Source organism: Anopheles coluzzii, chromosome 2, assembly GCF_943734685.1.
Source record: "Anopheles coluzzii chromosome 2, AcolN3, whole genome shotgun sequence".
NCBI lineage: Eukaryota > Metazoa > Arthropoda > Insecta > Diptera > Culicidae > Anopheles > Anopheles coluzzii.
The window spans coordinates 5,719,209-5,734,371 of record NC_064670.1 but is presented as its reverse complement, the minus strand read 5'-3'; the positions used below and the strand labels follow the sequence as shown (position 1 = coordinate 5,734,371).

The following is a 15,163-nucleotide window of genomic DNA, read 5'->3' as shown; positions in this document are numbered from 1 at the left end:
CTTCTACAGCTGGCTCAAGTTAGATCGTGAATGAACAAATAGCAAAGATACATTATTTTCATTTTGATCATGTATATATAAACCTCTGTCAATGAGCCATCTCGTTTGCAACCATCTTGGCCATGTGACACATTCCTTCTGACAGCAAAACGTAAACAGAAACGCAAAGCACGAGGAAGCTGGAAATCTTCCCAAACTGGACGGAATAAATACATAGCGAGACGGAAAAACCATGGGAAAACTCGATGTAACAATACTTCGGTACCTCACCAAGGAGGATTTCCGTATTCTAACAGCGGTAAGTCGTTGATTTTAGTTTGTGTGGGTAAATTGTGTGCCATTTGTTTTTCTCATTACCTCCCGCCATTGCTGCGCAGATTGAGATGGGCATGAAGAACCACGAGCTTGTGCCGGGAGTTTTGGTGGCGGCTATAGCCAGTCTCAAGGCGGGTGGAATCCACAAATTGTTGCGCGAGCTGTGCAAACATAAACTTCTCTCATACGAACGAGGCAAACGATGTAAGTAGTGTGCACTTCCCCTCCGCTCTGTAGCTGGTCTTTGCACGTATCATATCCGTGTTTGCTTACATTTGCAGTTGATGGATACCGGTTGACGAACTTGGGGTACGATTATCTGGCGCTAAAGTCGCTTACATTGCGCGGAGCCATCTCCGGGTTTGGCAATCAGATCGGCGTAGGCAAGGAGTCCAACATCTACACCGTGGTGGACGAGGAGGGCAAGTCACTGTGTCTGAAGCTGCACCGGCTCGGCCGTGTGTGCTTTCGCAATGTGCGTGAAAAGCGCGACTACCACGGCAAGCGACGCACCATGAGCTGGCTGTATCTGTCGCGTATTTCGGCCACTCGCGAGTTTGCCTACATGAAGGCGCTGCACGAGCGTGGCTTTCCCGTACCGGAACCAATCGATTTCAACCGGCACTGCGTCATCATGGAGCTGGTCAACGGATACCCGCTCACGAATGTGTCCGAGGTGGGCAACGTGGAGGCACTGTACGACGATTTGATGAATCTAATCGTGCGGCTGGGCAACTGTGGCGTCATTCACGGCGATTTCAACGAGTTTAACATCATGATAACGGACGACCAGCGCCCTGTGCTGATCGATTTTCCGCAGATGGTTTCGACCTCCCACCTGAACGCCGAGATGTACTTCGACCGGGACGTGCAGGGTGTGCGGGAACTGTTCCGCAAGAAGTTTGGGTACGAAAGTGAGGACTATCCACGGTTCAGCGATCTGGAGCGGGATGACGAGCTCGATCGGGAAGTGCTCTGCTCGGGATACGGGTTCACGCAGGAAATGGAGGAGGATCTTTTCAAGGAGTATCACGAAGGCAACAGGCCAGACAATGCTGATGATGAACAAACAGACACTGAGGACGAAGATACAGACACTGGTAGTACGGTTGCTGAGGTTGAGGCAACAGAACACGAGCAGCCCGCTGTGGATGAGAAAGAGCTCGAAGAGTGTCGCCGCAAGCTGGAGGAAGAGATAAAGCTGTCTGAAGAAAAGCCACAAAAGGACATGAAAAAGAAGGAGCACAATGCAGCCATTCTCAGCTATCTACAGTCGCTGTCAGGGCAGGGTGAACTGGAAATGCCTGATCGCAATGAAGACGGAGAGATCGAGCCGGAAAATCAGTCCATCATCGAGCAGCGCCAGGAAGAGGAGGATTATTTCCCTGCCGAGCCACTGGTGCAGCCGAACGCCGCTGGCCGGGACCATGTAGAATCCGATGATCCGGAGAGCGAGCCGGAAGATGCAACGATCGATACCAACTCGCGCCAGTACCGCATGGCGATGGTGCGCAAATTGCTTGACGATGCGCGCAGTGTCCGCTCGTACTCTACCACAGCCAGTACGATCGCGCCAACGATAATCAGCGAACGGACCAAGGGCGACATTCAGCTGCGCGAAAAGAAGGACATGAAGAAACGGCTCGTACCGAAGGGAGAGGCCAGCGCGGTCCGGCGAATGCGCAAGGATAACAATGCGATCATGAAGGAGTATCGTGGTTGGGAATTTTAGAGTACTAATAGATTGGTCTAATAAAGCATTTGAGTTTCGATGGTTCAAACATATAAATAAATAATCCAGTTATATTTAAAAATCAAACAGTTTGTTTGAAATCCATGGTTTGACACATAGCGGGAAGCCAACAGCAATTGACAGGGACACAGTCTGCTCTCGAGTACCGCGGTTAACGTTCCAAAAACATCAACGTTCCTCAAATATCTCGTTCTAGCGACATCATACATTTCATAAAAGAGTAAATTTGATAAATTTTAGTCGTTTCGGAAAAAAACTTATTCCATGTGATTTCTGCTAAACATATCATTTTTAAACATTTTTTATTGAAATTTGACAGTTCATATCTGTAGAAATTGCTCTGACAGCTGTCAAGCTAAAAAACGCGCGTATGTCGGTATCTGACTGTAAACCAATCAACTCGGAAAGAAGCGCTGTCTGCACAAAGTAAATTTTGCATGCAGCTGTACCGAACGCTTGTGGCGTGCTTTAAGTTTGTGTCGTTTGTTTTACGATGGCGGAAATTTTCCCAACCACTTGCCGGTTTTGTTTGGCGCAGGATCCATCCACGCGATGCTTTTTCGACGCATTCATTTGCAAAGAAGAACGTAACAAAGTGCTAGCTCTGCTAGAAATGGAGGTGCGTCAGAGCTACCCTGTTGTTGAGTAGTGCTGAATGCATAATGCGTATGTAATTTCAATTTGCAGATTCATCCGTCGGATGCGTATACGAATATTTGTGTGGAATGCGAAAACAACATCGCCATCGTCTATAGCATTATTAGTGAAATGCGAAGCAACAACAAGCTTTTCCTTGCCCTTCAATCGTAGGTTGTTTAGCGTGTTAGCCGTAGCATCTTTGTTTTACATCACCTCTCCTTTCAGGCAGCAAAACGAAGCACAATTCCACCAGGATAATGATGCCAAATCGGAAGATGATAACGACGTGCCAGCCGGACCAACTGTACTTGGCCTTTGCATTGAGAAAATCGAATATAGCGACGAAGAATATTTGTACGAAGTGGACGAACAATTGGAAGACGAGGACTCGGTTGCATACGAGCAAAATGATGATAAACAAACTAATTCCGCCGGCGAACCATCGCTCGATTCCAATCAACCTATCAGGGAGCAGCTAGAATTGCCCCATGAAGATGATACCTTATCCTCACGATGTGGCAAGTGCTGGTTGACGCTGTACAGCGCCAACGATTGGAATGGCTCCTTGCTTGGTAACCGTTTTGGATGCTTGTACTGTTCGGAGGTATTCGCGTCGCAGACCGATTTAGAGCAGCATCGGGAAAGCTGTGAAGAGTATCAGTGTGGTGGCTGTAATCAGAGCTTCACCTTTTTGCAACAGCTGCTAAAGCACAAGTCGTGTAAGCGTAGAAAAATGCATCGTTTGCGAAATGTTAAACACTTGTTAAACGCTGACAATCTGCTCGAAGATCAAACAAACCCATTGAGTTGTGCAGTGTGCAACGAGGAATACCCTTACAATGAGGAAGTGCCGGAGGACATCCATGAAACACACCAGGAGATCGACGTAAAGTGGCATCGATGCGATCGGTGCCCCAAACAGTTCTATTCTCTTGCCTCCGCCCGCCATCATCGTGCCTTGCATACACTCCAAAAATTCCCGCGGAAAAATCAAACATCTTTGTCGAAAGAATGCAAAGAAGCGAATCAGACGAAAGGATCGAACGAATGCACCATCTGCCGTACCGAGTTCAAGTACCATCGCGAGTTGCTGCAACATCTAGAAACGGCACACGCGGGCGTTTCCATTGAGCTGTACCAATGCACGCAGTGCGATGGACAGTTTACCTCCCAGGCAAAGCTGGACAAGCACACGCATAACACGCACCGGGCACGAAAGTCCCGGTACTGCTGTTCGTACTGTGGGCGCCGGTTTAACAAACGCATCATGCTGGTGGATCACGAAACCGTTCACCGTGGCCAGACGAAGTACCACTGCGATACGTGCAGGCGGGGCTTCACGTACAAAAGCTCCTACGATCGGCACATGGAGGTGGTGCACAGTGAGGCGAAAAATTTCACGTGCAAATATTGCGCCAAGAGCTTCAAAAGGAAATCGACCTTGATAACGCACGTGCGGCTGCATACCGGCGAGAAACCGTTCGAATGCGCCACCTGTGACTTCCGTTGTAGCGACGCTAGCTCGCTCCGCAAGCACAATATGAAATTCCATTGGGCCAAAAAAGGAGAGAAGCTGTAGGTTTTCGGATATGTACTGGACATACAGCAATTCAAATGATGCATGAAATAATTGTAAAAACCACCTAAAAAAATAAAGCTACCCCTCTTCAAAGTAAACCCTTGGAAGACTTGTGAAAACGCCATCTACATTCGCCCTGCCCGCGTCGCGCTGGCTACATCATAAAAATTTGTAGTTTACGTGAAAGCAACTGTTGCCTATTTTATACGAAACAAAGATTCATGAAAAGCGGCTGTCAAACGGCGGAGCTGGCATTTCCCATTAGGCAGTGCTCTAGCACCGGATGTCCGATACGACAACCAACAAAAACAAACGTATATACAGTGGAGCGCCGTTTATCCGGGTACCTCTTATCCGGCTGTCCGTTAATCCGTGCTGTTAAGAAATGACAGTTCAATACAAAGGTGACATTGCGTTATGAGGAAGAAATTTTAAAAAGCGGTTATCATGGTAAATTTTAAATATTCTCATTGGAAAAACATGAAGTTAATAAAAACTGGGTTGTTTTTATCAAAAAATAAGATAATTTTTCAAACATTAATCAGGAATTGGTGATAAAATATATCATTTGACTCATCATCCGTGTTGTTCGCATATCCGGGCGAGGTCAAGTCCCGAGAATTCCGGATAAACGGCGCTCCACTGTACCTCGTAAAACATGTCCATGGTACATCTTGCATATACAGTCTGTTCCCGAGTTACGTCGACTTATGTCGAATTGTCGACTGCAGTATAAATTGCATTTTTGCTAAAAAAATTAATTCACTTACAAACAAAAAATTTCAGAATATTCTGATATTTCTAATGTATATAATATATATTTCTAATATATAACAATATATAAATGATAAAGTGTATAAAATTACTAAATTGAAAACAAAATTACGAGTAACCAATTGTATTTTGTTTGAAAAACGCGAAATTCGAGTTATGCGGATTCCTCGGGAACGCACAAACCGCATAACTCTGGAACAAACTGTATGCATCTTGCTTTAAAACATGTCAAATACACGTAAATATCATACAAATCATCCAAAGCTCGATCGCCAAAACATCTGGAAGCAACCAGAAGTATGTATTTGCGCATTAAATGAAAATTATGAAGGTTTTATAAACGATTTGTTTGATGCTGGTGTATACTGATAGCTGCTTGAAAATGTAAACAAACAATGCTGGGCGACAGATTGGCAGACGTTGTCGGTTGTCGTATACGACAGATTTTAGAGCACTGCCTTAGCAATATGCTTGTCTTGCATGTTATTCTATCGCTTGGCTATACCGTTCACCTCGCCTTTTTGTTGCGTCAATCAAGAATCTGAAATGTGTTTGCTAACTTTTCTGCGGGTGTGTGGTAATGTGAACTATATTTAAATGTTTACCCATGTGCATCGATAATAAATAGCCACCATGAATCCACTGCTGATGCTGTTCCTTCGCATGGGACTGAAGGAAAAGCGGCGGCACTTGGTACGAAACTGTGTCAATAGTCTTTTGCCAATTTTGTGCACAGTGTTAATCGTAGCTGTACCGACCGGCAAAAGATCCTCCGTTGGAACCAAAAGCTCGGGAAATGACCTTATTCTTCAGGTGAGTCATAAAACAGTTGTTGTGTGTCGTTGCTTAATTCTAGAGTTGTGGCCGCATAAAAACACCACTTAACCAAACATGCTGTTCCGATGCCAACGTTGATGCGAATCGAATATTCAAGCAAAGATGAGGGGATCGATACTGGCCCATGGAAACAAAGCTGATAATGGTGACGATTTGTGCTGAGCTTTGCTTTATATAGAACAACGCCCTGATCACGTTACACTCATCTAATACCGCCGTACTCTGCTCTGGATGGATGGTTCATGTAGGGTGACGCCACTTTCATGAGCTTTGCATTTTGTGAATGAATTAAGCGCAGAATCTAACAACTAACTTCTACCAAATGGGCTCTGTGGAAACACTTTGATGAAAACTGTCCACTCATGCGATTAAAACGCTTTGCAAGCATGACACGTTTTTAACCGGAAATTCCCCACTGTAATCTATTCTAAACGAAACGGAAATGTGCTCATTGAAGTCAATCGAATTATGTATAAAACAAACAAACAACTTCAACGAACGTCCAAGCAAACGCCTCAAGCGCGATCTCAGCTATGAGGGGTCTGATAGAGCCAAATGCTCGTAGAGTTTAGAGCCAATTTGATAAACCAAGCATACAAATGTGTCAATGTTGTATTTTAAGAGAGAAGAGACGCCAGCTGATCAGCAACGTCGCATCACCTGCCGATCGTTACATCGATACAAGCAAAAGGTAGACCCAGTTAACAATCAGAGGAGACAGCGGCAACCCTTAATTTCGAATGTAACCGATTGGAGAGAGCTTTGTTAGAGAAATGGTAAACAAAACACAAATAATTCCGCGTTGCTAGTTTTGTTAATGTAATCTTAAAGTTTATTTGTCAGTTTATTAACACCAAAGCTTAGAGAGAAAGAGTGAGAAAGAGAGAGAGGGAGGGAGGGGTTTATGACGCCATACATGAACGTCTGCTCCACAAACCAATCCACGGTGGCAGGTTCTGGTGTGCAACTCTTGCTGTTCTGGCGAGCAGGGAGTCGGAGCCCACCTCACCAGGATGCCACCAACATCTCGCCCAGCAGCTCGAGGGAAGGGGCTTGGCAAGGGTCTGTCCACCACCACACCAATTGGCTGCGGGGAGAGAGAGGCTACGTTAGAATGGAAGGAGGGGTGGGAAGCTACAGGTTCGGCAACCCAACAACCACGCGGGCCGTGGCCGACTCGCGCACGGTGATCGGTTTCCGCGTATCCTCCCGGTCGTCGGCAGTCGCACATCCGTTGTGGAAGTTGATGCTGGACCGCAGATGCCGTTGGGAGTTGCGCTTGTGCTCGGGCAGCACGGACGTCGACCGCCGGTAACCGCTGGTGGTGGACGAGCAGACCGAGCCCGACCGGTAACTGCTGCGGTCATCAAAATCATCGAGCTCACTGAGCTCCGATACGTCCTGCTTGTCCGCTCGCTCCCAGCCTTCTGTGTGCGTTCGCCGATCTCCGCCGCTACCGTTCACTGCTGACAGCGCGACAGGCGTGCAGTCGTCGTAAAACGCGATATTGGACTGCAAAGTGCTGAGACGCTTGGCCCGAGCCTCCCCGCCCGTCTCCTCCTCTGACTGCTGGCGCAGGAACTGCTCGATCCGGTGACGCTCGTGCGCCCGCGTGCGCTCCAGCTCGGCGAACGAGGATCCAACACCGTCATAGAACTGGATGTTCGATCCGGCGTGCTTCGGATGGCGGTCCCGCTCAATCGGCTCCCCAATTGATTGGCGGTGACGATAGTGGGGTGTGGCGGGCGAGTCGACGGCAGTACTACCGCTACTCGCCGTCGACGACCTTCGGCTCGGTTGATGTGGGCGACCATTGAGTGAGGGGGCCGTGTCTGTGGGTGCTGCCGAATCGGGGGCGTCCTCGTCAGGCCAGTAGAATTGTGTCTTTTGGCGGTCTGGCCGCTCGCCCGCGGCCCGCTTGATCATGCCCTCGGTCAGGCCGGAGAAGAACTTTTGCTGAGCCATGGGTACACACTACGCCACACACAACTGCAGCGACTGAAGTGGGATTGAGGATTTCACCAGCTGGGGGGTATGAGCGCGAAACTACACCGCGGATCGAACCAGTATGGGGGTGGGATCCATGAAAAACGAACGGAACGTGGATGAACTAGTTGGGTTGGCCGTCGACGGCTTGCAGTTTAACTTTCGCAATATTTGAAAGCTGTAACACTCTCTCACACATACACTAAACAATGCACTTCTGCACACGCTTTTTCCTTTGGCACCTTTCTTCTTTCACTGGAAAACCGCGGAACAACTTCTTTTGGCGGGGAGGCGAGCGAGAAGGAGGTGTTACTACAATGTGATCACTGTTCAGCAGCTGAAGCATTGCTGCCGGATTGGTTCGGTCTGGTGCGTTCCACTGTGCGCCCCTGAGTGAGCGATCGTGCATCCCACGCCGAATAGCGAATGTTCGCCCGGGCAAAACGAGCAACAGATGGTGAGCGGATGGGCGGCAGAACGGTCGTGTGGGCGAACATTAGTCAGTTAAGGCTGCCTTCGGATTCGGATAAATAAAAAAAAAACATAAACACCACCTTGTTTGGCCATTTTTTCGAGCAGGTAATCGAATCTAATTCTTGCTCTAGCGGCAAAAATGATCCAGGCTGAAAATCGCAGGCTACTTTTGTTTTCAGCCAACTGTCAAACTCCATATAAAAAAGCTGACTAGAATCGTGAAGGGAGGAGGGGGACATTATTGTAAAACTTGGATACGTTCGCAACACCTTTTCGGCTCTATCAGAGGGCTGAACGAGACCGTTGCCAACGCGCTGGCAGTACCATCTTTTAAAAGTTGTGACTCAAAAAATGAATTCGGATTGCTCTATCTAAGTAGACTCTGTAGCGAGAGGATTCTAACTGTCAGAGAGCTAAGTGTTCGCAGTGTTAGCAAGCGTTTAGGTTGTTCGAATGGAAAAAAAATAAACAAATTCCATTTCAGATTCCCTGCGAGACACTAGAGACAAGAATTCGAATGTCATAAAGCTCACTGGAATCGATTTTGACAGCCGAATTCCAATTCGATTTACCAAATTATTTACCTAACACGCTTCTTTAAATTATTTATTTAGGTTTTTCCATTTAGATGTTAGAGAATCGTCAGATTTGTCAGTTGATTCATTGGCTTAATTTGTTGTGTTTTTCTCATTTGGCAGGATGATTTGGCCGACTACTTTCCCGGTGAGCTGATCAACAAAATCTACTACACCCCGCGAACGGAGCAGACCGAAACTCTCATGGAAGCCGTCCGCCAACGGCTGTTCATTGCGGATGAACGTATGGATCATATATACATGTTTAGAGCTGATTGTAAATGCCCGAACGACGATCATTTATCAGCCCGACCTTATCTGCTTTTCTGTTCTATTATCACAGGAGTTGTGCCTTGCGATAGTGATACCGAGATGGAGTTTACACTGCTCGGCGACCCGTACCTTGGTTTTGGCGTGAGCTTTCAGAACCTTTCCCAGCACGGCGGTGGTCCAATGCAGTACGTCATACGAACGAAAAACAACAACTTTCGCACGCAAATGGTTTACTCGCGAGATGTGCTGTCCGCTTATCAGAAGCGCGATAACGAGTACGTCGAGAGCGGGTTTCTAGCGCTGCAGAATGCGGTCGAACAATCATACGTGGACATGGCGTACCGGCAAAAGCACGCAAGTCAACAAGACGAACACGCGCCACGACTCGCGCTGGCATTCGGGCATGTTCCCGTGGACGATAGCAGAGGGCCACAGGAACCGACCAAGATCTTGGACGCTACCATAGCTATGATGGTGACGATGGTAGCCTCCAGCACGTACATTCTGCTGCTCGTGATCGTTGAAGATCGGGCGAATGGAATGAATGAGTTTTTAAAAATAGCCACCTTACAAAGCTACTGGAAGGAGGTGGCCCTGTTTCTGATCAACTTTGTCCAGCTAAGTGCGGTGCTGTACGTGTGCTACGCCATAGCGTTTGCCCATGGAACGTGGGATGCGAACGCGGCACAGGTGGTCTATCTGTACCTGTTGGGTACGTTTTTTGTGGCTAATTTAGTTACTTTTAACTTCTTTCTTAGCACTACGCTCGAAACATCCGCCATTGCGACGGCCGTGGTACCGGTGGTCGTTTTTGGACCGCTGATACTGGCCCACTTTAGCTCGGGGTTGATGTGGCTGTGCATTATTTTTCCCGCCAACGGGCTGTACTATGGAGGAACGATATTTCACTCGTTCAAATCGTCCGGTCACCTGTTCGGGGCCGGTGATGTAGCAACGACCGACTATCCCGGGGTGCCCCCGGTTAGCCTGTTGTGGGTATACTGCTTTCAGCTGATCGGTACGTTGGTTTGGTCCGTGCTGTGGTATTACGTTTCAAACGTTTTCCCCGGCCGGTACGGTACACCCAAGCCGATGGGGTTCTTCCTGCCGGCACAGTGCGGTTGGTCGCTCAAACTCGGGCACGGGTCTAGCAGTAGAAACCAAATCACAGCGGAAAGTCTGAACAATTCCGCACAAAACTCGAACATTGTCGATTTAGAGCTCGAGGATCAGGGACCGGAGCCGAACAAAGCGCCCGGTGCAGACACGCAGCAGGTCGTGCGCATCGCCAACCTGACCAAAGTGTTTCACAGCCGCAAGAGTGGGGCAAAGGTGGTGGTAAAGAATTTCGGCCTTTCCATCTACTCCAACAGCATCACCGTGCTGCTCGGGCACAATGGGGCGGGCAAGACGACGACGATGAACATTATTACCGGCATGGTACCACGCACGTCCGGCACGATCGTTGTCGACGGTGAGCACGATGCTAACCGGTACCGGCATAAGATTGGCTTTTGTCCCCAGCACGATGTGTTTTTCTCGTACCTAAGTTGTTTGGAGCATTTAGTGTTTTTCGGCTGCTTGAGAGGGCTCGGTAGGGTGGAAGCGGAAAAGGAGGCCAAGCTCGTGCTGGAAAAAGTACATCTGCTTGATAAAAGCGATGCGCTTGTCCACACGCTGTCCGGTGGGATGAAGCGACGGCTTAGCCTAGCGATCGCCCTCGTCGGTGCCACGAAGCTGCTCATCCTGGACGAGCCGACGTCCGGACTGGATCCCGAATCGCGTCGCGACATTTGGGACATTCTGCTGAACCTGCGCCAAAACCATACGGTCCTGCTGACGACCCACTTTATGGAGGAGGCGGACGTGCTGGGCGACTGGGTGGCGATCATGGAGGAGGGCGAACTGGTAGCGTTCGGGTCGCCCCTTTTCCTGAAGCAACAGTATGGCAAAGGCTACACGCTGAAGCTACTAAAGGGCGCGACATTCGACAAGCGGGAAACGTGGCAACGCATACAGCAACTCATACCGAACGCAACCGTGCGCGAAACGGTTCAGGAAATATTTGCTGCCACGCTGCCGTACGATGAGATTCGCAAGTACGCACCGCTGCTAAAGGAGCTGGAGGCGACCCAACAGGAACTTGGCATCGAAACGATCGATATGGCCAACGCAACGTTGGAGGAAGTGTTTCTGAAGTATGTTAAGCGATCGCTGCTTTGAAGCGCCTTTGAATGCTGCAATTACAATTTGTTGCTATATCTACAATTCCTCCAGTTCCAGCAACCGCCGAAAAGAGCTCCAACATCATCCCGAGAGTGTCGACTTTGTGGACAGTCCGACGAGTCCCGCGGCGGAAAATTTAATAGAAATCGAAGTAGCACTCCATCCCTCCAAACTAACGTTCCCGGAGGCAAGGAATACGTTCATGGCAATATGGCGCAAAAAGTGGATCCACATTAAATGCAACACGCACGTGTACGGTTGGCTGGCTGTGCTGCCTCCGCTAGTGACGGTACTTTGCTTCACGCTTACGTCCGGAATTACCGACGCAGCGAAAGCGCTCCCAGCGGTAACGCTAACGGCGGACTCCATCTATCAGGCATTCGGGGTGCTAGTAGTGAACCGCGGTGATCGCGACGACGAGTTCTGGGATCGGGAAGCCATCCAAGCGGACCTCGACCGGCATCTAGTGAATGGCGTACGGATGATGTTGCTGGAAAACTACGCACTGGCAGATGCGCTTCAGGAACTTATCGATAAAGACTACACCACGTATCGCGACCGGCTGGTGGTTGGAATCGAATGTAACGTTACAGCCGACGGTGTCCATGTGGCGGTACTGTACAACAACAATCTCTTACACAGTGCCGGCATTGCCGAAACGGTGACCACGACCGTGCTGCTGCGCTACTACGCAGGCGAAGCAGACGCGACGGTCCACACGCGAAACATTCCTTCGACGCGCAAGCAGCTTATCGACATTAAGACGCCTTACTATTTCACGGAGCTGATCGCGATCGGTAATAATCAAATGCGGGGCCTTCACCATCCCCCCTGAAACGAACCACCGAAACGAACGGGAATATAATTAGCATGTTTTTGTTTAACCTTCACCACTCCCACAGCGTTCTACTTCTACGTGCTGATGTATCTGCAAGTGCCGTTGCAAGAGCATTTGAGCGGCTTCCGGCAGCTGCAAAACATTAACCGATATCTTTACTGGGCCAGCACGTACGCATTCGATCTGACGATACATTTGGCCGAATGTTTGGTAGTGCTCGCGCTGGTACTCCTGTTGGATCGTACCGATGCGTTCACTGAATCGTCCGAGCGAGAGATATTCTGGACGTTGGTGGTGTACGGCGTGATCGCCCTGCCGGTCATCTATATCATCAGCCAGTGTGTGGATAACGCCAACACGGCAATTACAATCATGAGCTATTTAATGATTGTTGGAGGTAAATAAGGATTTTTACAACATTTCGTTGCAATTGCACTATGGTGCCGTTAATCCTCTCTTTCATCGATCTCAAAACAGTTGGAGGAGTCTTCTTGCTTTCTAACGGGTACGATGATATAAAAAATAACAGTGGCTGGATTACGGTGTTGCATGTCGTGCCCGAATTCGGCCTGAAACACTCGCTCCGAGTGGTGTACGAAAATCAAAAATTGATTTTATACGAGCGCCTATCCGCCGAGCAGAACAGGGCCCATTCGGACGGACACGCATTTGCCAACCCGCGCATCCGGCCAACGTTGTTTTACATTATATCACCGGTACTTTTAACGCTACAGATGCTTATCCTGAACCAGGTGGTGGAAAACATTTACACGCGCGAAAAGGTGAAGACGAGTAGCGAAGCCGCGAGCCAAAGTGTGCGCAAAGTGTATCGCCAGGTTAGCAGAACGATGTCGAGAGCGAAAGACCGATCACCCAGCTCGGGAAAGCGCTCGTCCACGGATGGATTTGACCAAACAGACCTCGCGACAGTGAACGCGGACGATGTGACGCAGGAAACGGAGTTGGTCAGGAGCTTGGTGGACGGAGGAGGTTCGGTAACGGACGCCGGTAAGAAGTACGCTATCGTGGTGCAAGAATTGCAGAAAACTTACACCAACCACGAGGCGGTGAAATCGGTCAGCTTTGCCGTGAAGCAGGGCGAGTGCTTCGGACTGCTCGGCATGAATGGGGCCGGCAAGACGACCGTTTTCCAAATGCTGTCGCGCAATCTACCCTTGACGGGTGGGAAAATTTATCTCCAGCAATGCGAAGTGCAGGCCGCGGACGCGCTTCAGTATCGCAGGCAGTACGGCTACTGTCCGCAGTTCGATGTGCTGCTCGATTTTATGACCGTGTACGAGGTGATCGATTACTTTGCACAAATTAAAGGGATAGAGGCACGGGACAAGCATATCATGAGCTGGCTGGTAAAGTTGGACATCGTGGAGTACCGGGATCACGCGTTGCGTGATTGTTCTGGTGGTACGAAACGTAAGGTCAACACGATACTGGCATTGCTCGGGGGCCCGTCGGTGGTGCTGCTGGACGAACCGACCACCGGTGTCGATCCAAAGTCGCGCCGCTTCCTGTGGAAAACAATCAAAACGATACAGCGTAAACATCAAACCATCCTGCTCACCTCGCACAGCATGGACGAATGCGAAGAGCTGTGCAATCGGTTGTCGATCATGGTTGGCGGGCGGCTCCGTTGCGTAGGAACCATACCAGAGCTGAAGAAACGGCATGGGCATGGGTACAATCTGTGGATTAAGCTGAATGTTTCCCTAGCGGACGGTGGCAATAATACCGAGCAGGAGATTCGTCAGACGGTAACAGAGCGCTTCAATGCATCGCTGCAGGAAGTCCATCAGGTAAGAGCCAAGAGCTAAATAAGCCTCGACGAACGATAGCTAACGTCATGTTTTCTCGCTTTTCATAGGGATTGTTGAAATTCATCGTAAGTCGTTCTCTCGCACTATCCGAGCTGTTTGAGCAAGCCTTTGTGCTGAAAGAGGAATTTGGGGATTACATCTTGTACTACTCGATTACTGAAACATCGTTGGAGGACATTTTTCTTAATTTTCGTCCCAAAAGTAGACAAACATAACGATGGTTTTAGTTGGTTCCAATGTGATACGCTTTGGTTAAGGCAGGGCACGTGCCGCGAGGATGATTTGCGCTTAGCAAGCATCGTCGCGGTACGTGCCCTGCCATTTCCGCTTCGAACCAAAGTGTCTGGAGGACCAGGTGGTGATGGTTCTCAGAGTCAAGTTGGCATGGACTTTAATGATGCCCAAATGATACGGTTAAATACGTTTGCAAAAATTCGCATGATCGGTGCACTGTAAATCGTGGACCAGTAATTTTAAGAACCATTCATCCATTTTGTATGGATTCGCTGGATCCTTATACACTCTGGGAAGAACGGAAATCCAAAAGTATTACAAAACCAAAGATCATCAATTTCATCATCCCTTTGCGAGGCATTCCTTCATTGCAGGTTTACGATAAAATGCGAGCAATGGAAAATAAAACGAACATAATTCATTTTCAAATATATGTCTTCAAACACATTCCCTGAAATAGACAATCGTCTGAACTGCTCTGTGAATCTCATTGAGTTAACAGTATTTTTTAATATTTTGCAAGTGTTACATACTGCTTTAGCACCGTTTTTACTGGCAGCAATCGAACAAGACATCCGACACAAACGGACGTATATTTATTTATTTATTTATTCATTCATTATATGATTTATATGGGGAAGCACCGCCAGAAGTCTCGAACAAACAAGAGAAACATCGTCTCGACCCTGTCAAATTCTCCATATCTTTTTCATCTGTTGATGGTGATCATACCAATAGACATCTGTTGTCTTGTTCGCATTCAATGCCGCCGTTCGCCTTGCTTTGTACAAATTGTATAAAAATATAATATCTTTAAAAATATACCAT

At 48.4% G+C, this 15,163-nt stretch overlaps 4 protein-coding genes across 5 annotated transcripts; 3 read left to right on the top strand and 1 right to left on the bottom strand.

Moving 5' to 3' along the window:
- Positions 1 to 134: 134 nt before the first annotated feature.
- On the top strand, positions 135 to 2,121 carry LOC120953627 (uncharacterized). Its single transcript, XM_040373752.2, has 3 exons — positions 135 to 298; positions 378 to 519; positions 597 to 2,121. Exons 1-3 carry the CDS (start codon positions 233 to 235, stop codon positions 2,045 to 2,047), a joined length of 1,659 nt encoding a protein of 552 aa, XP_040229686.1. The 5' UTR covers positions 135 to 232; the 3' UTR covers positions 2,048 to 2,121.
- A 332-nt stretch (positions 2,122 to 2,453) lies between these two features.
- LOC120951567 (zinc finger protein 184-like) lies at positions 2,454 to 4,384 on the top strand. Its single transcript, XM_040370348.2, has 3 exons — positions 2,454 to 2,687; positions 2,756 to 2,874; positions 2,933 to 4,384. Exons 1-3 carry the CDS (start codon positions 2,562 to 2,564, stop codon positions 4,284 to 4,286), a joined length of 1,599 nt encoding a protein of 532 aa, XP_040226282.2. The 5' UTR covers positions 2,454 to 2,561; the 3' UTR covers positions 4,287 to 4,384.
- Positions 4,385 to 5,528: 1,144 nt separating this feature from the next.
- On the top strand, positions 5,529 to 14,820 carry LOC120961040 (phospholipid-transporting ATPase ABCA3). 2 transcript variants are annotated; one of them, XM_040384612.2, is made up of 7 exons: positions 5,529 to 5,873; positions 9,056 to 9,176; positions 9,276 to 11,403; positions 11,483 to 12,228; positions 12,334 to 12,666; positions 12,747 to 14,080; positions 14,149 to 14,820. In XM_040384612.2, the coding sequence occupies exons 1-7, from the start codon at positions 5,694 to 5,696 to the stop codon at positions 14,314 to 14,316; spliced, it is 5,010 nt and encodes a 1,669-aa protein (XP_040240546.2). In that variant the 5' UTR covers positions 5,529 to 5,693; the 3' UTR covers positions 14,317 to 14,820. The 2 variants fall into 2 exon arrangements, with proteins under 2 accessions (XP_040240546.2, XP_040240548.2); XM_040384614.2 differs by lacking the exon at positions 5,529 to 5,873 and having other exon boundaries at positions 9,094 to 9,209.
- LOC120961043 (uncharacterized) lies at positions 6,704 to 9,047 on the bottom strand. Its single transcript, XM_040384617.2, has one exon. It carries the CDS (start codon positions 7,860 to 7,862, stop codon positions 7,032 to 7,034), a length of 831 nt encoding a protein of 276 aa, XP_040240551.2. The 5' UTR covers positions 7,863 to 9,047; the 3' UTR covers positions 6,704 to 7,031.
- Positions 14,821 to 15,163: the final 343 nt, after the last annotated feature.